This window comes from Erythrolamprus reginae, chromosome 2 (assembly GCF_031021105.1).
Source record: "Erythrolamprus reginae isolate rEryReg1 chromosome 2, rEryReg1.hap1, whole genome shotgun sequence".
In the NCBI taxonomy this organism is placed as follows: domain Eukaryota; kingdom Metazoa; phylum Chordata; class Lepidosauria; order Squamata; family Dipsadidae; genus Erythrolamprus; species Erythrolamprus reginae.
In genome coordinates, this window is record NC_091951.1 from 200,120,227 (window position 1) to 200,143,373 (window position 23,147).

A 23,147-nucleotide genomic window follows, 5' to 3' on the forward strand; every position below is an offset into this window, starting at 1 on the left:
ATGAATGAATGAATAAATAAATAAATAAATAAATAAACTGTTATTTACGTCCAGTTCTCAGTGAAAACAACCCATAGCGAACAATGGGTTTGCTTTACATCTGTGAGAGTGCCTTTAAAGCTGCAGCGTTCACTTAACGACAGCTACAAAGGTCATAAAATTGGATGGGTGACCGGCTTCATGACTGTCGTAATGGGAAGGTTCCACTACAGTCATAAGTCAAAGACAGAAATAGTAGAATAGTCAAAGACAGTATAGACAAAACTTCCACAGCTGTGGTAGAACCAGAGACTGTCTAGGTCAGTGATGGTGAACCTTTTCTTCCTTGGGTGCCAAAAGTGTCCACACCCATAATTCAATGCCCCCCCAACGTACCTCATCCCCCTGCACATATATGTGCAACCCCCACGTACTGCCCCATCCCTGCACATACGCACATGCCCCCCTCCCCCACTGCCCCATTTCCCGACTTCCAGTGGAAGCCCGTTTTTTGCCCTTCCCAGGCTCCGGAGGCTTTCTGGAAATGCCCTCCCTCACCACCCTGGAGGCCCTTTAGAGGCCAAAAACACCCTCCCAGAGCTTTTGTGTGAGCTGAAAATCAGCTGGCTGGTATGTACATGCACGTGGAGTAGAGCTAGGGCAACAGCTTGTGTGCCGGCAGATATGGCTCCACGCGCCACCTGTGTCACACGTGCCATGGGTTCGCCATCACAGATCTAGGTCAATCAGTTCCTCTGTGCTATTAGTAATTTCTCATCTCCAAGGAAGAATGGGAAGAAGCTTCACAAAAAAACTGGGCCTAGTCCAGTGGAGAAATCTAAACATTTTCCCTACTGGTTCTGTAGGCCTGGCTTGGTGGGCGTGGCTTGGTGGTCATATGACCAAGTGGGCACGGCCAACTTGTAAAATGTGGTGAAACTCACTTAAAAATGCTTTTGCTTAGCAACCAAAATTTTGGGCTCAATTGTGGTCATGAATTTTCCTTCCTTCCTTCCTTCCTTCCTTCCTTCCTTCCTTCCTTCCTTCCTTCCTTCCTTTCTCTTTCTTTTTTTCTTTCTCTTTCTTATGATCAATGATTATAACTATGACCTGCTGTATCACTTTGTTGTTTGTATGTACACTGATAATTTATGCCCCTCAGGCAATTTTCCTGTGTGTCCAATCATACTTGGCCAATAAAAAATTATATTATTCATCTCTCAAGAATGAGAAATTGGAATAGTTAAGTATTAATTTCCAGGAGCTCATCCACTCACCCTACCCCTTACCCCACCCCATTCCCAAATGTCCATCAAACTACCTATAACTTTCTACATGAGATGTATAAAAATCATAGTTCTAGAATAAATGTCCAGATGGGAAATGACTCAGAGGAGTTAGAAGGGAAGCAGCTTTGTGCCGAAGCCTCTTTATTTCAGATGGAAGTCGTGTTTTCACTCCCACTAACTGCCCAGATTTCCTCCCATTTCCCACATCAACGTCCTTCAGTGAAAGCATCAAGAAATACAATAATACGGGGGTGTTGCCGTTGCACGACTTTGCCACCACTGCCATAAAATGCATCGTGTTCTTCTGCCTGTCTCACGAAGTGAGGCACCCTTCATCATTCATCCAAAGGGGAACTGTGCTTTGTTCACCCGAAATGAGCCAGGGTGGCACAGCAGGTAGAGTGCTGTACTGCAGGCCACTGAAGCTGACTGTAGATCTGTAGGTCAGCGGTTCAAATCTCATCACCGGCTCAAGGTTGACTCAGCCTTCCATCCTTCCAAGGTGGGTAAAATGAGGACCCGGATTGTGGGGGCAATATGCTGGTTCTGTTAAAAAGTGCTACTGCTAACACGTTGTAAGCCGTCCTGAGTCTAAGGAGAAGGGCGGCATAAAAATCGAATGAATAAATAAATAAACTTTGCCAGCCCACTTTCTTTCGGGGGTTGCATCACTGCCATTCGAATCACCCACTGCGGTTTAAACCGTCCGGGTCTCCTTCCAGCACCGCTTGCTGAAAAGAACCGAATCATGGCTTTCGCCCTCGCCAGAACTGCCGAGGTTATAGCTGGAGAGAGACTGCTGGCGACTGTGTGACCAAAGTAGAACCAGCTCGGTCCACTGGGAAAGACTGAGGATTATGGCCACCCACCGACCCACTTAGGCCTGATTGGTTGGGTGTTCCTGAGCGGGATTCCCATGTGCCACCCTCGCTTGCATCCCCCCTCTTAAAGACATAGGGGGGGGGCAGACGGAGGACGAGTGGCCTGAACCAGCGAGTGAGCGAGGCCCAGTGCGTCTCCAGCTGACTGCAAGGCTCTGTGATGTCAGTAACCACAGAGACACAAGCAGCGAACGCCCGAGAGCCAGGCCACACCGGGACCCCTGCTGCGGGGAGCAGCCCGGATGCTCTTTCTTTCAAGTACAGCGAGCTCACAAGCTGCGGCGTCCCTTCCAAAGAGAGCTGCATAGGAAACCAACCGGGGAGTGGAGAGTGGTGCGGCCCAGATCCAAGAGTGGGAGAATCATCCCGAGTGGGCTAGGGGTTTGGGACAGGGCTGGAGCCTAAGCGGGGCTCCTAAGTGACAGGTCCATGCGATGCCTCATCATCAGGACTCCTGGCTTAGGCACAAGTGAAACTTTGGTCAGGTACCTAGGAAGACAGGAAGGGGCCCTGCCTATCTAGCACCTGGATTGCCTACAAACACAAGCATTCATTCTCAGCTTTTTTTGAGATTCTTAGCTGCGATGGGAGTAGGACTGACCCCGGCCACGGCTTCTAGCACCGAGCCGAAGCAGAGGGAATTGAGGGCTGCACTGGCAAGCTGCAGATCACACACTGGGCGGGGCGGGGCAGGGCAGGGCAGGGCAGGGCAGGGCAGGGCAGGGCAGGGCAAGCAAGTGGTGACTAGGGGACCGGTTTGGGGGCATGGCCTGCCAGCCGTTGCTACTAGTTCGGCAAACCAGGCCAAGTGTCCCCTAGCGGTTCTCCCAAACCAGTCTGAACCGGTAGCATTTCACCCCTGCCCTAGTCTATAAGGATTGAAAGATAGAGCATTTCAAAATGCCACACATCAGAGAATCAAATCCTGTTCCATAAAGAGATTGCATGTTATACAAACTGGTCTATGAAACTATACTTCACTGACAAAGTATTGATCTACTTTGGCAAGACAACTGAACCCTTAATTCATAAGTCCCTTTCTTTTACCCTCCAACCCTGCTCCAGAACTTGGATTACATTTGTTATCTCTAACCATGCCAGCTAAGGCTGAGAGGAACTGGAGTTGCAGGAGGATTCCCTACAGCATATTAACAAGCCTATTTGTCAAGATCCATCTGTGATTTGTCTGATTAAATGAGAGAATAATGGCTCTGAGGTCACTCCCAGCACATTAACAATCATGTGAGAAACTGACAGTGTTTAATTAAGTGATATTGTCTTCCTCTGGGAGAAAATGCTGTGGGTGGTCACACAGATGTATAGAACAAAGAGCCTTAATTTTGTATGTATGTATGTATGTATGTATGTATGTATGTATGTATGTATGTATGTATGTATGTATGTATTGTTGATAATGAAATATGTATATCAAATATTCATATTCATATTCATACACACACAAACACAGGAGACAGCAACATAGTCAGACTGTAAGCAGCTTTGGTAAAATATATACCCTGCTAAAACCACTACTCAAATTCCAAGTAGCAATTGCTCTTCAGCACCGAGCACTTCAAATTTCAACTGCAGTAGACACTCTATATTTCTGTGTATGAAATGTATGATGTGTCTGCATACGTATATTGCTCTTTATGTACTTCTGCTATATTTATAGCTCACTTGCCCTCAAACTAGTCAATAGGGAGCAGCATACAGAAATAAATTAGGGTTAATTCTATCTGTCACAAAATAAGACCCTTGGGAGCAAATGCAACGCCCTTGCTATTCTTTATGCAAACGTTTTCTGTCAGTAATTAATTTGTATCAGCTCTAGGGACTTGCTCCTGGTTAAAGCCTAATTCTCAGTAGCTGCTTTCACTGGGTGAACCTTTTCTGCTGTCAAATTGTTCTCAAATGACGTGGGAGGCATATCCATAAGAAGGAACAGATGAGCAGTTTTGTCACTCAAGTTCATGTTAATCATAGGTATTATAAGCAGCAAATTACTACCTCAAAGTAGAAAGCCAAGACAGGCCTGCAAATGGAAAGGATAATTACAAGTCTCTCCCAAATTGAGAAGAAATTTGCTATAGGATAAATGTCCCTTTACTAGCTCTTCTTCAGCCTGTTTGTAATCAATAATCACAATCCCTTTTGTCTATTAAAAACAATTAAGGACGGTTTATAACCAAGATTAGGATTCATAATCTATCCTCAATGCAAAATAAAGCAAAATTCCTAAGCATATCCATCAAAAAGGAAACAATTCTGCAAACTGATAACTTGCAGTTATCAACTCTCACATTCTCCATGATGCAGAGGTGGGATTCATTTTTTTTTACTACAGGGTTCTGTGGACATGGCTTGGCGAGTGTAGCAGGAGGATGCAATAAAATCTCCATTCCCTCCCCACTCCAGGGGAAGGTTACTGCAAAATCCCCATTTCCTCTCGTTCAGCTGAGAATAGATGGAGGGGCAGTGCCAGTCTGAAATGATATTTATCTGTTCTCAGAACTGCAGGTTCTCCAGAACTGGTCAGAAACTGTTGAATCCCACCTCTGCCCGTGAGTATCCCCCAAAGTTAAGAGATATTGGAAACCCATCTGGAAAGTTGCAGATTTTTTACCCAAATTTTAAAAGGGGGAGGAGAGTTCAGCAGACCTCCTTTGCATAGTCTTGAGTGCCAGAGGAGTAACAGCCCTGCGGATTTCAGATAGACCCCAATATTTCATATTTGACAGCAGAGAAGAGCAAAGTTGCACTACACCTGTCAATCAGCTGTCAATCAAGCCAAGTCTCTGCTTAGACACAGCTGCGTCTGGAGTGGAGGCAGATCTTTGTACTGATAGTTTTTTCCTTACGAAAAGGAAACGAGAGCTGGAGTGAAGGTAACTTCATTGACAAAGGTCTCTTCAGTGTTGAAGCGCAAGTACTGCAAACAGAATAGCAACCTAAGTTAAACTCATTTGCTGATTAACCACTGGTTTTTATTTTATCCTCCAAAATCTCTCTCAATAGATATCCATAGAGATCAACAATATTCTATTAGTATATCTTCTTTTTCCATTGATCAAACATCAAGAACACCTCCATTCATTTGAGGGCAAGCAAGGAGTCTCAAGCAACCAAATCCTTTGACTGTCCCTCGCTCTAGACACAGCACAGAAGAAGCCATTTTCCTTTGGCTTCCACTGATGCCGTTTGTATTTTTACCTTGCAGAATCTTGGACCGATTACCTTTTATTTCTCAAATTAGGGATTTCTGTCTCAGGAGAAAGTAAGTCCTGAAAAGTTCCAGTGGCCCAAGCCAAGCAAGCCACTGACTCAAGTGCACTGATTTCCCATGCTGCTAAGATGCAACACAACAGTGTTCTCTCCCATGAAAGCCCAATTCCAACAAACCAATCATGCATACTGAAATGCCCTCAAGCACATGTCCTCACTGCAAGAAAACTGGCCTAGCAAAAACTATTGTGTTTAGGAAATCCATTAAAAACCCGGCTATTCAAAAGCATAGATTTAGGAGGAGGAGGCTTCTCCTGCTATGGGGCCTGGAAGTTACTGACTGCAAGTCTTAGGTGCCTCTGTTATGCTGTTTGTTGGCTGTTATTTCTATTCAAATGTTTGAATTAACATTTAAGGCACTTAAGAGCTTTTGTTTGGACTAGAGTACCATTTAAACTGTAGTAAAATAAAATAAAATAATCTAGAACAGGGCCGTACTGACAGACAGAAGCATAATTAGAATAGAGTAGAGTAGAGTAGAATAGAGTAGAATAGAATAGAATAGAATAGAATAGAATAGAATAAAATAGAATTCTTTATTGGCCAAGTGCATATGCTGTCAGTGTACATAAAATAAAAGATACATTTGTCAAGAACCATGAGGTACAACACTTAAGAATTGCCATAGGGATCAAATAAGCAACCAGGAAACTTTATGACTTCTACTCAACAAATTAACTTGGGGCCACATTCAACCTCAGGTCCTGCAGTGGTGGTGCAGTGGTTAGAGTGCAGTACTGCAAGCTACTTCTGCTGATCACTGGCTGCCAACAGTTTGGCAGATCGAATCTCAGTAGACTCAAGGTTGATAAGAGGGAGACCCAGATTGTTGGGAGCCATATGCTTACTCTCTGTATTTAGAGAGGGCTGTAAAGCACTGTGAAGTGGTATATAAATCTAAATGCTATTGCTATTTACCTCTTTGCAGCTTTAAGGGACCATACTTTCCCCTTCAAACTAGCACTTCTTTACAGAAGCGGGGGCAGGAAGATACCTCTGGGGCAGCTGGGGTTGTTTTTTTAATAATAATAATAATAATAATAATAATAATAATAATAATAATTATTATTATTATTATTATTATTATTATTATTATTATTATTATTATTATTATTATTATTATTATTAAAGGCATCTCCATCCTGAGACGGAGGGTACCCTGCAGAAGACATGTCCGGGCTCTCTTAGTGCCACAGTTGAGGCTCAGACTTAACTTTTAGGGAAAGGAATCCACGACAAGGTGGGCGGGGAAGATTTGCGGAAGAGGAAAAAAAAAATCCACCGACCTGTAAATGGAACCAGAGCCGCAGGGCCAAAGATCCAGGCCGGTTCGGCAGCATTCCCCAGGCTAGTTACCAGCCGACCGTTTGGACTCTTGGCTCTTAACTGCTGGCCCACCACCCGCCACACCTCTCCCAGCGCGGCTTGCTGGGTGGCCCGAACCCGTCCCGCCCCCACCCCCAATGCAACCGAACCCAGGAAGCGGCCCTCCCCGCCGTTCACCTGCTTAAGCCCGAGAAGCTCCTTTGGCTAACGGGGAAAGGGCCTCTGGGGCATTCGCATCAGATTCCCCCGTCCGCCAAAGCGATCCCAAGGCGAGGAATGGGCGGGCGTCCATCGGAAGCGCTCGGAAAGGGATCGGAGGAACGATCTGAAGCACCTCCAGTTCGTATCAGGGCTCCTACTACACGGGAAGATACCATACCCGGGCCGGGGGGGGAGAAGAGGGGAGGCCGACTTACCTCCGTCCAGAATGACATGGGGGGAAACCATCGTACATGATCGAAGAGGCACCGTTCCAGACGTTCACCTCCCACCGAGGGGTGGAGCCGAAGCGGGCGAGCGGAATGAAAGCAAATGTAAAAGAAGGACCAAACCACCTCCCACCCCCTTCCTACCTGTCAGAGAGAAAAATCCACCATCTTGTATGAACGCTCCGAAGGGGCGTAGCCTATGAACCTACGTCACAATGAAGGGAAGGAATCTCCCCGCACAAGGGGAAAAAGTTTTAACTCCTTCTTTGCCCTTAAACGCTGGAGGAGCGAAGGGGTCGAGGAGAAGGCGCGCTAGGCTGCAGACCGAAGATCGAAGGGCGCGGGGCATTCTAAGGAGAAAAACCAGGAATGGTTGCTCAGCCCCCGGTTTCTCAGACGCTTGAGTGAAACAACGTTAGCTATAATAAATTATGTGTTTATAAATTAAAGGTTGCACACTGGATGCACGCTCTTCATTTGTTACACGTTTGTTGCAAAGGTTACTCAGAGCCGGATGGAACCTCCTAACGAAGGCTTGCAGAGCTGGGCTACACAAAACCAGACAGTTGCTGGATGGATGGTAATAGAATTCCAATGCAAAGAAAACAAGTCTTCCAAAAATGTCAATAGAGTACATAGAACAAATCTTTTGGAGGTGATAGGCATATTAGTAGACTATGGAGCAGACCACCATGAACTCTTGCTTCACAATCAGGAGGTTGTTAGTTCAATCCTAGGTAGAGGCAGATGTAAAGGGTCTTCTGCTTGGGCAGCTGTTGGATTACATCAGTGTTTCCCAACCTTTTTTGAGCCGCGGCACATTATTCACATTTACAAAATCCTGGGGAACATTGAGGGGGGGGGCTAAAAAAAGTTTGGACAAAAACCCCCTCTCTTCCTCCCTTTCACCTACTGTATTTCTCTCTCTCTCCCTCTTTCTTTCCTTCTCTCTCTCTCTCCCTCCCTCTTTCTTTCTTCCTTTTTTAATATTTCTCTCTCCTTCCCTCCCTCTATGTCTTTCCATCTCCCTCCTTCCCCCCTCTTTTTCTCTTTCTTGCTTTCTCTCTCTCTCTCTCTTTCTCTGTCTCTCTTCCTATCTCTCTTTTATTCTCTTTCTCTCACACACATTTTCTCTCTCTTTCTCCCTTTCTTTCTCTCTCTCTCTTTCTTTCTCTCTCTCTTGCTTTCCTTCTCTCTCTTTCTCTCTTTCTTTCTTTCTTTCTCTCTCTCTTTCTTTCTCTCTTTCTCTCTCTCTCTCTCTATCTCACTTCCTCTCTCTCTCTCGATTTCTTGCTTTCTCTCTCTCTCACACACACACACACTCTTTCTCTCCCTTGCTTTCTCTCTCTTGCTTTCTCTCTCTTGCTTTCTCTCTCTCTTGCTTTCCTTCTCTCTCTCTTGCTTTCCTACTCTCTTTCTCTTGCTTTCTCTCTCTTGCTTTCTCTCTCTTTCTCTCTCTCTTGCTTTCCTTCTCTCTCTTTTTCTTTCTTTCTCTCTCTCTTGCTTTCTCTCTCTCTTGATTTCTTTCTCTTTCTCTCTCTCTTTTCCTCTCTCTCTCTTTCTCTCTTTCTTGCTTTCTTTCTCTCACACAGCTTAGAGGTAACAGTGGCTGGCGCCCTCCCACCGGGACCCAAAAGCTCACTTGCCGTCACCGCCAGGGAAGCTCCAGCCGGCCGGGCTCACGGCACACCTAACCATGTCCCGCGGCACAATAGTGTGCCACGGCACACTGGTTGAAAAACACTGGATTAGATGACCTGCAAGGTCCTTTCCAACTGTGTTAGTCTGATTTTAAGGAGGAGCAGGGAGAAGGAGATTATTCACAAAATATACTGCTCAAAAAAATAAAGGGAACACTCAAATAACACATCCTAGATCTGAATGAATACAATCTTCTCATTGAATATTTCATTTGCACAACTATTCCATTTGCACAACAGCATGTGAGATTGACTGTCAATCAATGTTGCTTCCTAAATGGACAGTTTGATTTACTTGGAGTTATATTCTGTTTTTTAAGTATTCCCTTTATTTTTTTGAGCAGTGTATATAGTAGCTAACATTCCAGATATTGATTGACTCCAAAGTTGGAGGACTGTATTACATGTTTCCAGCCCTGATTCATAGTATAATTAAGATTCGTAATTCTCAATCTTAGGTGACCCTTTTTTTCTTAGAATTTAAAATCCACGAACTCAATACTGCAGAGATCCCCACACTTGGCAACTTTAAGACTTGTGGACTTCAACTCCAAGAATTCTCCAGCCAGCATAGCTAAATGTCTTAAAGTTGCCAAGTTTGAAGAGCTCTGCAATGCTATAAAGCTTTTGTCCTCCATTGGGTGTGGTCACTGAAAATGGAACTCTTGATCTATATCAGTCTCTACCAGACTGCTGCTGCTCAAATATGTTGTGGCAACTCTCAGCCAGAAGTATCTGATTGGATTGAGTACATTACTAAAACAAGGAACTATGTGAGTACAAAAAGAGGCACAAATTTGCATAGAAATTGGTGTAAAACTCAGAGGAGTGTAGGGGTGTGTGTGCCTCCACTGTCTCCTGCCTAGATATTGTTGGTGAATAACTCCCAAGACTTTTGCCTTCCCTTCTTCTCTAGATCTTTACCTTTCAAGTGAATGTGGACAACTCATACAAAAGCTGCCTTTTGTACAGAAGGATGCAGCCAGTTTTGCAGCTTAGTCAGCATGGGCATAACCATCTTGCTCAGCTGTTCCTGGAAGAGGGGAAAAGGTAAGCAAACAGAGCCCATTGTTAATGAGGGTTGATCCTCAAAGCAACATTTGAATACCAGAACAATTGGTTTAGAGACTTTTCAGGTTGCACAATAGTCTCTCCCCCCCCCCCGCTAACAAAAATATCTCCAAGGGTCTGCTTTTAAGCTTTTGAAATTTGCAATATTTTGATGGTTATAAAAACAAACAAGGGAGCAGGGCACCTTCTTCCATCTAAGGTGGTTATGTACCGAAGCAAAAAAGTACTGGAGGAAATTGAGAAAATTTATACAAGGAATAACAGGTATAGCAACTGAATTTATGCCAGAATTCTTTTTATTAGGCATTATTAGAGGATTGCATGTTAAAAATGTAAAATATCTAATACTACACATTGTAACAGCTGCAAGAATTGCTGATGCGCAAAAATGGAAGAACCCACAGATACCCGATGATAAGGAAATAATTTAAAATATATATATGAATGCACAGAAATGGACAGATTAACTATGGAGTTAAATGATCAAAAGGACTCTGATTATTATTCAATCTGGACAAAGTGGTACAAATGGACACAAAAAAGAAATGTAAATTCACAGTAAGAGATGGAACATTACAAAGAATTATATGTACAAATGTGTAAATATAGAAAATATCGTTATGGATGTAAATACTGTATATGGATATTGACCCACCTGTAAGTACAAAAATGTAAATATTGAAATATACATATTTCATATGTATATATATATATATATATATAAATGAATTTCATATATATACAGTGATACCTCGTCTTATGAACCCCTCATCATGCGAACTTTTCGAGATACGAACCCGGGGGTTTAAGATTTTTTTGCCTCTTCTTCCAAACTATTTTCACCTTAGGAACCCGCCACCGCCACTGGGATGCCCCGCCTCTGGACTTCAGTTGCCAGGTGAAGGCTCCCCTTGTTGGGAAACCCCACCTCCGGACCTTCTTTTGCCAGCGAAGCACCCGTTTTTGCGCTGCTGGGATTCCCCTGAGGCTCCCCTCCATGGGAAACCCCACGCGTTGTTGCAATGCTGCAGGGGAATCCCAGCAGGGGAATCCCAGCATTGCAAAAATGGGCGCTTCGCTGGGGTTTCCCAGCGAGGGAAGCCTCAGCGAAATCGCAGCATCACAAATGCCATGAGGGGTGGGGGCAGTATGAATCTCTGGTGGGAGTTGATTCCAAAGGGCCGGGGATGCCACAGAGAAGGCTCTACTCCTAGGTCCCACCAGGCAGCATTGCCTTGCTGACAGGACCTGTCAGCAAGGCCAACTCTGTGGGGCCTGATTGGTTGCTGGGATTCATGAGGCATATGAATCATATGAACTAAAATTATTTATAAGGGTGTTTGTAGGTGGAATAGGAGTGAGAATATGGAGTCCAATCTTCCATCCTAGTTTGGGGACCTTTATATATTCTCAGATTACCCTTGTTTACAGAATTGAAGTGGTAGTGACAAACCTCAAGATCTTCTGAATTGAATCACTGTTCCCATTTCAGCTCATTTCCTCAGCAGTTGCCAAAGGCCTGGTCCAGCTTGAAGCATACAGTGATACACAGAAAGGAAGTGCTGGCTTCCAGATGGACAACTGACAATTTGTGAATTTACAGGATACCAGTTCCAAAAGGGCTGTCCAAAGTATAAGTAAAAAGACAGCATCCTGTAAATTCTGGATCATCTACTTGCCTTTGGGAAAAGCCATGGTGAGAAATTGTATGCACATCTTTCTTGCCCCAATACATACAGGCAAAGCCCCAGCTTTACCCATACAGTGTGCCAAGCAGGGGTGTGCTGCTAGGGGTTTGCAGGAGTTCAGGAGAACCTCTAGCTAAGATTCTGTGCAGTTTGGAGAACCTCCTCCTCATCCGCGCTCCCAGCCAGGGGGCTGCGAGAGGAGGTTTTCTCCGCGCACTTCGGGAATGCCCGCCCCGCCCCTCTCGCAGCCCCTTCGCTGGGAGCGCTTTCATCCCGGACTTTCAGCAAGGGGGCTGCAGTAGAGGCAGGGCAGGCATTCCCGAAGCACTCGGAGAAAGCGCTCTTGCAGCCCCCTCGCTGACAGAGAGAGAGAGAGAGAGCAACAGACAGAGTGAGAGAGAAAGAGAGAGGGAGAGAGAAACTAAGTGAGAAAGAGAGAGAGAAAGAAAGAGGAGAGAGAGAGAGAGATAGCAAGAGAGAGAAGAGAAAGAAAGAAAGAGAGATAGAAAGAAAGAGTGAGAGAAAGCAAGAAAGAGAGAAAGAGAGAGAAAGCAAGATATATATATAGAGAGAGAGCAAGAGGGGGAGAGAGATAGAAAGAAGGGGAGAGAGAAAGAGAGAGAAAGAGAGAGAAATGACTCTTGATTTAAAGCATATGGTAAAAAGCACCCAAATAATAACAGAGGAAAAAAACAGCTGTTTGTGTGTGTGTGCGTTTGTGTGTGTGAACTCTTGAACCATTTCCAATAGCTCACCTGTTATTGGAAATGGTTCAAGAGTTCACACACACACACAGACACAAGGAGGGAGGAGACAGGGATGGAAAAAGAGAAGATAGTAATAATAGTAATAGATTTTGGTTTTGTTTTATTATTAATTTCTTTTAATAAAAAAGAAGGGATTTTTTTCTTATTTATTTATCTATCTATCTATCTGTCTGTCTGTCTATCTATCTATCTATCTATCTATCTATCTATTTGTTTATTTGTTTATTTATTTATTTATACTTCTATGCTGCCCAGTCCCAAAGGGACTGCCGCTCAGACACTATACTTTTCCGCCCACACCGAAAAATAATTAGAGGGAACATTGCTGGGCACAGTGGTTGACCAGGGCATCTTTTGTGTCTTGCCATGCTCTTATGTACCACATTGCTTGCGGAGATCACTTTCATGACCATTGTCCTATTCTAGTAGCTTTCCTCTGCTCAGTCCACTGGAATCTGTATTCACATGTTCGGGATAGACAAGTCCCTATCTCACCAAAGGTTAATGATCCAACTGCTGCTCTCAACCTGGTTTGACCTGCCTGTCGAAGCTGTTGCCTGGGGTGTGGCAGCTGCACATGCTACAGCTACTAGGAGCCACAGGTAAGAACTCAGTGACAGGTGGGGAACCAAAGGTGAACGAGCTGCCCTAAAATGAGCTGCTGTAAAAAGACATGAAATGTCTTGACACCAAAGGTGCTACCCCTCCCTGCTACATCCCATACACCCCAACTATTTAACATCTTCATAAATGACCTAGATAAGGAAATAGAAGGGGGACTAAACAAATTTGCAGATGAGTACAAGTGCACTAGAGTGCCTTCCGTCCCCTGGCCTATTGCTCTCCTATATCTCCTATACCTTTCTTCTATTCCTATATCTCTTCTTCTATTCTTTCATTGATATGTTCTATTACTATATCTTCTTTTCTATTCTTTCTTAGATATATTTTACTATGAGTATCCCCTCTATAACCTTCATCATGTATTTTACTATGTGTATATAGATATATACCCACTAAAACCCTCATTGTGTATTGGACAAAATAAATAAATAAATAAATAAATAAATAAATAAATAAATAAATAAATAAATAAATAAATAAATAAATAAATAAATAAATAAATAAATAAATAAATAAATAAATAAATAAATAAATAAATAAATAAATAAATAAATAAATAAATAAATAAATAAATAAATAAATAAATAAATAAATAAAATGATACTAAGCTGGTAGGAATAGCTCACCTCCCAGAGGACAGACTCAAAATCCAGATGAATCTTGACAGACATGATCACTGGACCAAATTCAATACTGAGAAAAGTAAAGTTCTACACCTAGGTTAAAAAAAACCCAAAAATATACATATAAACTCGGTGAAACCACAGTTAATAGCAGCGACTGCAAGAAGGATTTTGGAGTCTTAGTAGACAACCAGCTAAACATGGGCCAGCAGCAGCCCAAAAGTCCAATGCAATCCTAAATTGCATTAATAGAGGGATACAATCTAGGACTAGGGAAGTACTAATACCACTCTATAAATCCTCAGTTAGACCACACCTAGAGTACTGCATCCAGTTTTGGTTACAGTTCAGAGGAGAGCAACCAGGATGATTAGGGGACTGGAGACTATAACATACGAAGAGTAGTTGCAGGAGCTGGGCATGGCCAGTCTGGTGAAGAGAAGGACCAGGGAAGACATTCATTCATTCATTCATTCATTCATTCATTCATTCATTCATTCATTCATTCATTCATTCATTTGATTTGTATGCTGCCCCTTTCCATGGACTCGGGGCGGCTCACAACACAATAAAACAATTCATAATAAATCTAATAATATACAATTTAAAATTTAAAATAGTTAAAAAACCCCATTTTTAAGCAGACATACCTACAAACATACCACACATAAATTATATAGGCCCAGGGGAGATGTTTCAATTCCCCCATGCCTGACGACAAAGGTGGGTTTTGAGAAGTTTACGAAAGGCAAGGAGGGTAGGGGCAGTTCTAATCTCTGGGGGGAGCTGGTTCCAGAGAGTCGGGGCCACCACAGAGAAGGCTCTTCCCCTGGGGCCCGCCAACCGACATTGTTTAGTTGACGGGACCCGGAGAAGGCCCACTCTGTGGGACCTAATCGGTCGCTGGGATTCGTGCAGCAGAAGGCGGTGTTGGTGGTCCGACATGATAACAATGTTCCAATACTTTAGGGGCTGCCATACGGAGGAGGGGGGTCAGACTGTTTTCCAAGACACCAGAAGGCCAGACAAGGAATAACAGATGGATACTGACCAACCTGGAAATAAGGAGAAACTTTCTGACCGTGAGATCGATCAACCAATGAAACAGCAAGCTCCAACTCTTGAAACTTTCAAGAGGAGATTGGACTGCTATTTGTCTGAAATGGTGTAGGGACTCCTGCTTGAGTGAAGGGTTGGACTAGATGACCTACAAGGTCCCTTTTAAGTCTAATAATAATCTAATCTACTTTACCGAGGCAATATGGGCTGAGTTCAAGCATCAGGCAAAATCATAATCTGTGCTTTCAGTAAGCTCTCTGCAAGATAGTGGGTGTACATTGCAGTCCAAGCCCTGCCTATTTTACATATTTTATACATATGCAATACATGACCCTTGGATCATGATGTGAATCCTATCCATCACAAATTCAAGGATGTTTAAATAGAATTGTCGCTAGTACAGTATCACTTTTTTGTTGAATGAAATTGGAACTGTTCTATTTCCTCTGATAGATTTTTAAAATAAATGACATTATTATCGAATAATAATTGTGTATTGGAAACAGGAAAAAGAAAAAAAAGTAAGAAGATCCAATCATAAGCATCAATTTTCCTTGAAAACTGGTCCAATTTCCTTCCCAAAAGGCGCAACTATTACTAATTTGTCCTGCAGGTGGCAGAGTAAAACCATGCTTGATGGGAGGCGGGATCTAAAAATCAGATCAGATTTGAACAGAAACCAGAGGTCTTTGGAATTCAGTGCTGTAGGCTAGATTGAGAAGTCAGAAATATATCATGGATGCAGCCAATGGCAAGCCACTTCTGCCAAGGAAACCAGGAATGGACTTCTTTGGGATCTGGTGATTTTCATTATTGATTCTGAACGGGGGAGCTTCTCCCTGAAACTAACTTTGGGAGGCACAACAAGGAATAAAAACAAGATAAGCAGCATGGCATAAACAAGTTTGTGGGAGGCACTCATCTAAACATAATACAACCACTCCGCAGACTTCCCATCAGAGCCCAGAGATTGCTGAAGAACCACGTTTTCACAGACTTCCAAAAGGCTAACAGGGGAAAGAATTGACCTGTGAAGGTTTACACAAGCTTTACACAAGCTTTCCAGTAGTTAAAGCCTGGGCTGCAAAACTCCCCATGATTTCTAAAATAGGAAATGATTACTTTTCTCATGTCTCTTAATGTCCATCAGGATTTATGCAACTCAGATCTGGGTGCTCTAATTTAACATTTTGATGTATATTAAAGAACGTAACTTGAAGGCATTGTATAAATAGACATGTGGAATGAATGTTTATTAATATTTTTATCACAGAGTTTCTTGCAGGTTATTGTCAATCATTGTCAACTATACAGAATGCCTATCTTGACTATATTGAATAAATACTCAGCTCTTTCTATTGTCCTGTTTAAAAGCAAAGGTTAAATACAATCATGCACTTACCTATATGATACAGTCCTCGGAAAGGGGTGGCATATAAATCCAATAAACAAACAAACAAATAAATAAACAATATGTGTGACATAATCTTGTATGCTGTATATTAACCATTTATCTCATTGTTACTAGTTAGCTATCTTTGGGGTAAATCAATCATTGTAATAGTGTACACAAGAAGTTTTCTAAAAGAATAAACTTCTGCTGACCGAGAAGAGAGACTTCTTAGCTCCGGAAGTTTTGCTCAAAAATCATATCTATGTGTCCATGATTACAGTATTACAATCCATCAAATTAAAGGAGAGACAGCATATCTTAAATCTCCTCCCTAAACTGAAAAAATGACCATTTGCCCTCCTTGCTATGACCTTCCCGATATATCCATTACTCATATTTATGCAACTGCAGTTTAGTTAACAAAACTATTTATTGAATTTATTGAATAAACCCCAACTTTCTGAGGTCACATTCTTAAGTTTAAAGGATGTTTTAAGAACAATGGATGGCACAAATGCTACATTACAAATAAATAAGCTACATAGTGACTTAGTTCAGGTGCTACAAACAAATAAGCTACATAGTGACTTAGTTCAGAGTAGCAACCATTTTAATGATAGTTGGCTGAATAAGCTAAAAACAGAGTGCTTAAAACTTGGGCCATGTGTTACAGAGCAATCATGGGTTCAAATAATAAGCCAAAAAGCAAACAGGCCTTATAATGGATTATGTTAGTTTGTGAATTAAATATATGACTTAAGGTAACATGTAAATCTAGACATAGATACAATTAAGCAAGATGGGAGCCATTTGGGATTCCTTTAATACTTACCTATGGGAAAGAACTGTGTGTGACACAAATCATGTATGTATGTGCTTATTGAAGGTTTTCTTACTGATTGTGTAGTACAAACCATAAGTCATGCTCATTGTTTAATGCATTTCACTCAATGATGGTTTAGCAAGTGATCTCAAGTCATTGCTGTTGACCAATCCTGATGCATGTCTGAACATGATGCATAATCCCAGTCATTCTGGGTTAGTCAGCTAACTACAAGTCTTTAAAAAGCTACAGCAATAGAGAACCCATTTATAGAAATTCATTTAAAGCCCAGCTTGGGGATATCAGAAAGAAGGGATTAATTGAACTGTGTGATTCCCAGCATGCATCTGTCTTAGCAAGGAAGCTTGAAATAATGACTTTGTTTAATAGTTTAGAAATGTCTCAGAAGGATAATGAAAGGATTATTATTATTCATTTGATCTTTATGTGGATGTGGTGGCTCTGTGTAGCAAGCCAGTGACTTCTGAGGAAAATGTCTCTGCACTTTAATCCTTCCATCCTTTAGGATCTTTGTCCCTTTTATTCAGTGCATTGGAAGATAACCCACTCACCTCACTTGCAATCAATTAGCAATGGCCCTTGCTGCCCTTTGATTGGTAGATACACTGAGCCAGGTAGATATGAAGGCCAACTGAGGGAAGAACGCCTATTCCTTTTTTTTCCCCATCTCTCCTTGGGACTTGCCTTGAGGCAGATTTTTTCGGTGGTAAGTAGTTTTATGAGGGAGGTATTTTTTTTCTTTCCTTGACTCCATGTTTCATGGTAAACCAGGTTTTAGCTTAGTGTGGAATGTGACTATTGTGATTTGCAAACTAGAGTCTGTTGAGGAATGCCTGCTAACAGTGGTCCTTAAATAGTGGCTCAGCATAGTACGCTAACCCTGTTTTAGATGTCTGAGTGTAGTTTTCCCCCACCACACACACCTTTAAAACTTGCTTTAGATGTGTATTTCATTTTAAAGGGATCTAGGAAATGAAGTTTGTAGCAATCATACATTCTTCTTAACCTGGAGGCTAAAACATATGAATGATTGCAGGAACTGAGCATGGCTAGTCTAGTAAAGAGAAGGATCAGTGATACATGACAGCAGTATTCCAATATTTGAGTGACTGCCACAGAAAGGAGGGGGTCAAACTATTTTCCAGAGCACCTGGAGGCCAGAGAAGGAATAATGGATGGAAACTGAACAAGCAGCAATTCAACCTGGAAATAAGGAGAAATTTTGTATTTCAACAGCTGTGAAACAGAAATAACTATATTAAGTTAAGTTTGCCAAATCACAGTACAATAACTATATTTAGACATTGTACTGTGATTTGGCAAACTTAACTTTTGTATCTGGGTTCACAAACCAAAAATCAAACCAACTGCAAGCAAAATAATATTGCATTGTTTAGGAAGATTTGAATCTTCAACATAACCAAAAAAAAACCCCTTTGTGCCAATTATAATTCTTAATGGCTGTACATGTTTTTAAAATGCTTTGAACCTTCTATAAGTATGGCTATAGCACTTATCTACCCTTTATGAAAGCAGGGCAATTTTTATCAAGCTTTACCATGTACCTGAAAATAGGATGTTTTTCTTTAAGGAGTCTATCAATATGACACTTAAATTTAGTAGTAATAAATTTATTTACTTTTTAGATGCATAGTTCTTTCAAAAGTCTGGCTTGCTTTAATGAATCAAAGAAGTTGTGCTTGTATGATGTCACAAAGAAATTTTAAATGTATTAAATCCTATTAAAATCAATTGGCCTATGCCATGTAGCACAGAATAGAATAGAATTCTTTATTGGCCAAGTGTGATTGGACACAGAAGGAATTTCAGTTTGGTGCATATGCTTTCTGTGTACATAAAAGAAAAGATACATTTGTCAAGAATCATGAGGTACAACACTTACTAATTATCATAGGGGTCAAATAAGCAATCAGGAAATAATCAATATTAATCAAAAAGGATACAAGCAACAAGTTACAGTCATACAGTCATAACTGGGAAGAGATGGGTGATAGGAATGATGAAAAAAACCTAGTAGTAATAGTAGTGCAGACTTAGTAAATAGTTTGACAGTGTTGAGGGAATTATTTGTTTAGCAGAGTGATGGCATTTGGGAAAAACTGTTCTTATGTCTAGTTGTCTTGGTGTGCGGTGCTTTATAGTGACGTTTTGAGGGAAGGAGTTGAAACAGTTTATGCCCGGTATATGAAGGGTCAGTAAATATTTTCACAGCCCTCTTTTTGAATTGTGCAGTCTACAAGTCCTCAATGGAAGGCAAGTTGGCAGCAATTGTTTTTTCTGCGGTTCTGATTATCCTCTGAAGTCTGTGTCGGTCTTATTGGGTTGCAGAACCAAACCTGCAGAATAAAGCCTATGTGTACCACTTTCATACCATTGCCATGTTGTATGTTGGTAGAGAGTTTAAGATTGGAGTGGTAGGTATGCCTGAATTAAAGTCATTATGTTTCCGTTTCAGTTAATGGCTTTGCAATTCTGGAAAGGCCTGGGCCAGCTTGAAGCCTACGTTGGTGCAGATGAAGGGGTGGCTTTCCAGATGGACAACAAGATGTACTGGGATTCACTAGGCAATGGTTCCCACTGGGCTGTGGAAGGCATGCCTGAAAAGAGAAAGTCAAGCAAATTTTGGCTGATTCCAGCACCATCCGGAAGGGTTATGTTGAAAAACTGGCTAGGTTTGTTTCTTGCTGCAGTAGAAGTACGTTCAGAAAAAATCTTCCCCATCCAACCTGTTCAGTACTCAACAAAACCATCCCTGAGTTTTGAAGTGTATTTCAGGGGCAATATGGTAGCCTTCCAGGCCTCCAACGGTCTCTATCTGTGCAGAACCTTTAAAGAATTCAATGGCCTGGAAGCAGCCAAGTTCTTTCCTGATGAGACCTGTTATTTCCTACCCCAGATTGGAGATATTGATCTCCCAACTTTTGAAATCATAAGCGTGATCCCGAATGACCATCTACCAATCCAGTACCATCCTCATTTTGTGGATAAACACATCTTCTACAACAGAAGTTCGACCCCAGTCCTACACACTTTTGGCCTCAATTGGGTGACCAACTGCACCGACAAAGTGATTTGGAAGCATCTCTGGGGACTGGGAATACCTTCTTCCTGCAGTTTCAGGATTGAGGATGCAACACTTGCCGTGACGTACACAGAGAACAATCAGCAGAACTTTTCTCTGGTGAGGACAGTTCTGGAGATCATAGTCAAGAAGGTGAAGGTGCCTCCCAGGACCAAAGCAATAGCAAGTTTTTGGGTGGATATAGTACATAGTGTGGTCATACCATTTCTTGTCAAAATCCAAAAAGTGAAACCCCTTGGCGACGTGGAACAATTTAATGAAACCGGAGCATGGAAAGGAATGGTCTATAAGAATCTTCGAGTAGACGTTGCAATGGAGCCTTTGTGTGAGTTTTGCAGAGGCATGTGAAGCTGCAGAAAATACTTGCAGTCTTCCATAATAATTAGGAGCAGCACACTTCCCAAGAAATATGGATACTTGGGTTTTATCATGCATTGGTCCGTCCACAAGGGCTTGGGTTCCACTTGTTTGTGGCTTAATAGAAGGCCTCTTCCCTCACTTGTAATTCTTTTTAATCTCCTGCTTTAAGTGTACAATAAAGGTAGTTCCCCTTTTTACTGAATGAAGGATTCAGAGTTACACATGTCACAGTGTATGCACAATAACAAATAAAATTGGTCAAGCTTCTATTTGGGACCAAAAGTATCAGGATCATTATTGGTGCACAGGGAAGATGGAAGAATCAACACCGTATTCTTGGCTCACGTCAATATAGCAGACAGCCAGGGATACAATTTAATGTTCAAAACTGCCAATCCACTTCACCATTTTGAATCCTGTAGGATACTGAATTGAATCCTTGGTCTTTTATATAGAATCATATACAGTTTATTACCTACTTGTTTGGTCCCTTATTTTGTACCTTTCTTCCAATATATATTGGAATCATTTGAGATAGAAAATTAAGTCTTGGTAAAATAATTCATCTGGAGGATTTCAATTTTTCCTAGCTGGGGCAAGTTTAGTTTTTTTCAGTTGTCAATTTATTTATTTATTTTACTTAGGGCAGCTCACAACACATAAAAAACAGTATACATTGAGATAAAAATAAGTTAAAATTAAGAAACTAAAAAACCTATTAACATGCACACATCCCATCCAACAAACTTACTATATATACATTGGCCAGAGGGTAGAGTCTGATGACCCCAAGCTTGGTGACATAAGTGAGTCTTTAAACTGTTATGGAAGGCAGGGACGGTGGGGGCAACATAAATCTCTGGGGGGAGTTGATTTGGTACATATTTTAAAATTAATCTCTATATTTTTTTGGCAATGAAAATTGCTGCTTACTAATTCACCATTTTCCCCATGATATTGAATCCCAATGCAAAATGCAGTTATTACTTTTCTCCCACTGCTAAATTCCATGTTGACGTTGGAAAGTTGTTCTTATTATTGTGATAGCCTGATGCGAACCCATTCTGCTATATATATCCATTATTTTGGTTCAATGATTATGTACACCCCTATAACACATAGTTTCAATTTTTGTTCTTGAGCCATGAGTTTAACTTCTGCCTTTCATTTGGACATACAGTATTTTCTTTGCTAATGGTAATAAAGAAGAGGTAGGGTCTAGTGGGGAGGGAAAATCTTTATTTAACAGTATTTCTCAAATGTAGCAACTTTAAAATAATGTGGACTTCAATTCCCAGAATTCTCCAGCCAGCATTTCCTCTGGAGATAGATACAAAAATTCCTGTATTCAAGTACACTGGTCTTCAGACCACTGATGGTCCAGGAGAAAATTTTGGTGGTTTCTGAGGCTGCTAGTGAACATGCTGAAGGTTGCTTGGGTTTGGGAAAACATGAGACGTCAATGACAGGACAACTGTTATATCAAACAGAAGAAGGATGACATACTTGGTGATTAATTGTATTCATTGTTACACTTAATGTAATTTTGATTCATAGTTTAATCCTATTGGTTGACTAGACTAGTTTTCTTGGCAAGATTTTGGAAGTAGTTTGCCATTGCATTTTTCCCAAGGCTGAGAAGAGTGATCTGCTCAAAGTCACTCAGATGGCTTGGTGCCTAAGGCAGAACAAGAACTTACCATCTCCTGGCTTTAGCCCATTCCTTAACCATTAAACAGGTCTCAATATAATTCTAATGATTCCTAAAATGATACAGAAATATATTTAAATATAAAAATATTTAACTGTAAGTGCTCAGCAGTAAAGACCCTGAGCTTGTCAGCTGGAAAGCTGACAGCCCATGTTCAAAACCCATGCACATGTTACAGAGTGAGTTTCCATTACTTGCCCAGTTCTTGCCACTCTAGCAGTCTGAAAGTATGCAAACGAGTAGATAAATGGGTAGCACTTCGGTGGGAAAATAACAATGTTCCCATCAATGAACTTCGGTATACTGTATAGGTTTGCTGGCCACATGACCATGGAAGTGTCTTTGAACTGTTGGCTCCCTTACCTAAAAAATGGAAAATTGACTTTAACATGAAACTTTGGATAGAGTGTAATATACAGAAAAATGGACACTGTGCAGTTAAGGCTGAGCTAGACATGAAACATTGTGAATATTGTGAAGTTAATTCATAATACTTTCCCTTTTCCATTTTTAAACTAGTTCGATCCATTTCAATATTTTAATTAACTCCCCTCCCCATGGCTAAACAGTCAGGTAATGGGTGATTGGAAGCAGTGTTCTCTGCCTGAGACTGTGGAAAGACCACATAGAAAACATCATCTTTTAGACTACATATTGTTTTGATTAAGCAAAATATCGTATTCCCCCATTGGCAATTTTGGTTGTGCAAAACCTGGGTCCTAGAAAGTTACAAAATAGATTTGGATCCCTGATTACACATCCTTCCTATTTAGAAATGTTTATTCTTTTTAGTTAAAAATGATAAATAAATAAAAATAAAAAAACACTTAGCTATTGGGAATTGGGTAAAATAGAATGGAAAACATGACAAGAAATCAGAATTCTGTTCTGAACTTCCTTTTCACTACATCAGTACTATTTATCAGATGAAATTCTTCATCTTTTCTTTTCTTTTTTCCTTTTCCTTTTCCCCTCCTCCTCCTCCTTCTCATCTTCCTATTATTATTATTATTATT

At 41.4% G+C, this 23,147-nt stretch overlaps 2 protein-coding genes across 8 annotated transcripts in view; one reads left to right on the forward strand and one right to left on the reverse strand.

Moving 5' to 3' along the window:
- The window catches only part of ARAF (A-Raf proto-oncogene, serine/threonine kinase), a 29,539-nt gene extending 22,138 nt beyond the window's left edge, over positions 1-7,401 (reverse strand). Inside the window, exons 1-2 of one of the 7 annotated variants that reach the window (XM_070741170.1) lie at positions 7,333-7,401; positions 4,917-5,081 (exon numbers count right to left, since the gene is read on the reverse strand). Coding sequence is in view for 1 of the 7 variants with exons in the window: in XM_070741169.1 (XP_070597270.1) it covers positions 7,177-7,214 (38 nt within the window). In the remaining 6 variants the exon portion in view is untranslated. Of the gene's footprint in view, positions 1-4,916; positions 5,082-6,720; positions 6,891-6,937; positions 7,128-7,176 lie in introns of those variants that run through there. The other 6 variants (XM_070741173.1, XM_070741174.1, XM_070741175.1 and 3 more) reach the window with 6 other exon arrangements.
- A 9,902-nt stretch (positions 7,402-17,303) lies between these two features.
- On the forward strand, positions 17,304-20,702 carry LOC139161698 (uncharacterized). Its single transcript, XM_070741177.1, has 2 exons — positions 17,304-17,663; positions 19,434-20,702. The coding sequence occupies exon 2, from the start codon at positions 19,437-19,439 to the stop codon at positions 20,406-20,408; it is 972 nt and encodes a 323-aa protein (XP_070597278.1). The 5' UTR covers positions 17,304-17,663; positions 19,434-19,436; the 3' UTR covers positions 20,409-20,702.
- The last annotated feature ends 2,445 nt before the right edge of the window (positions 20,703-23,147 follow it).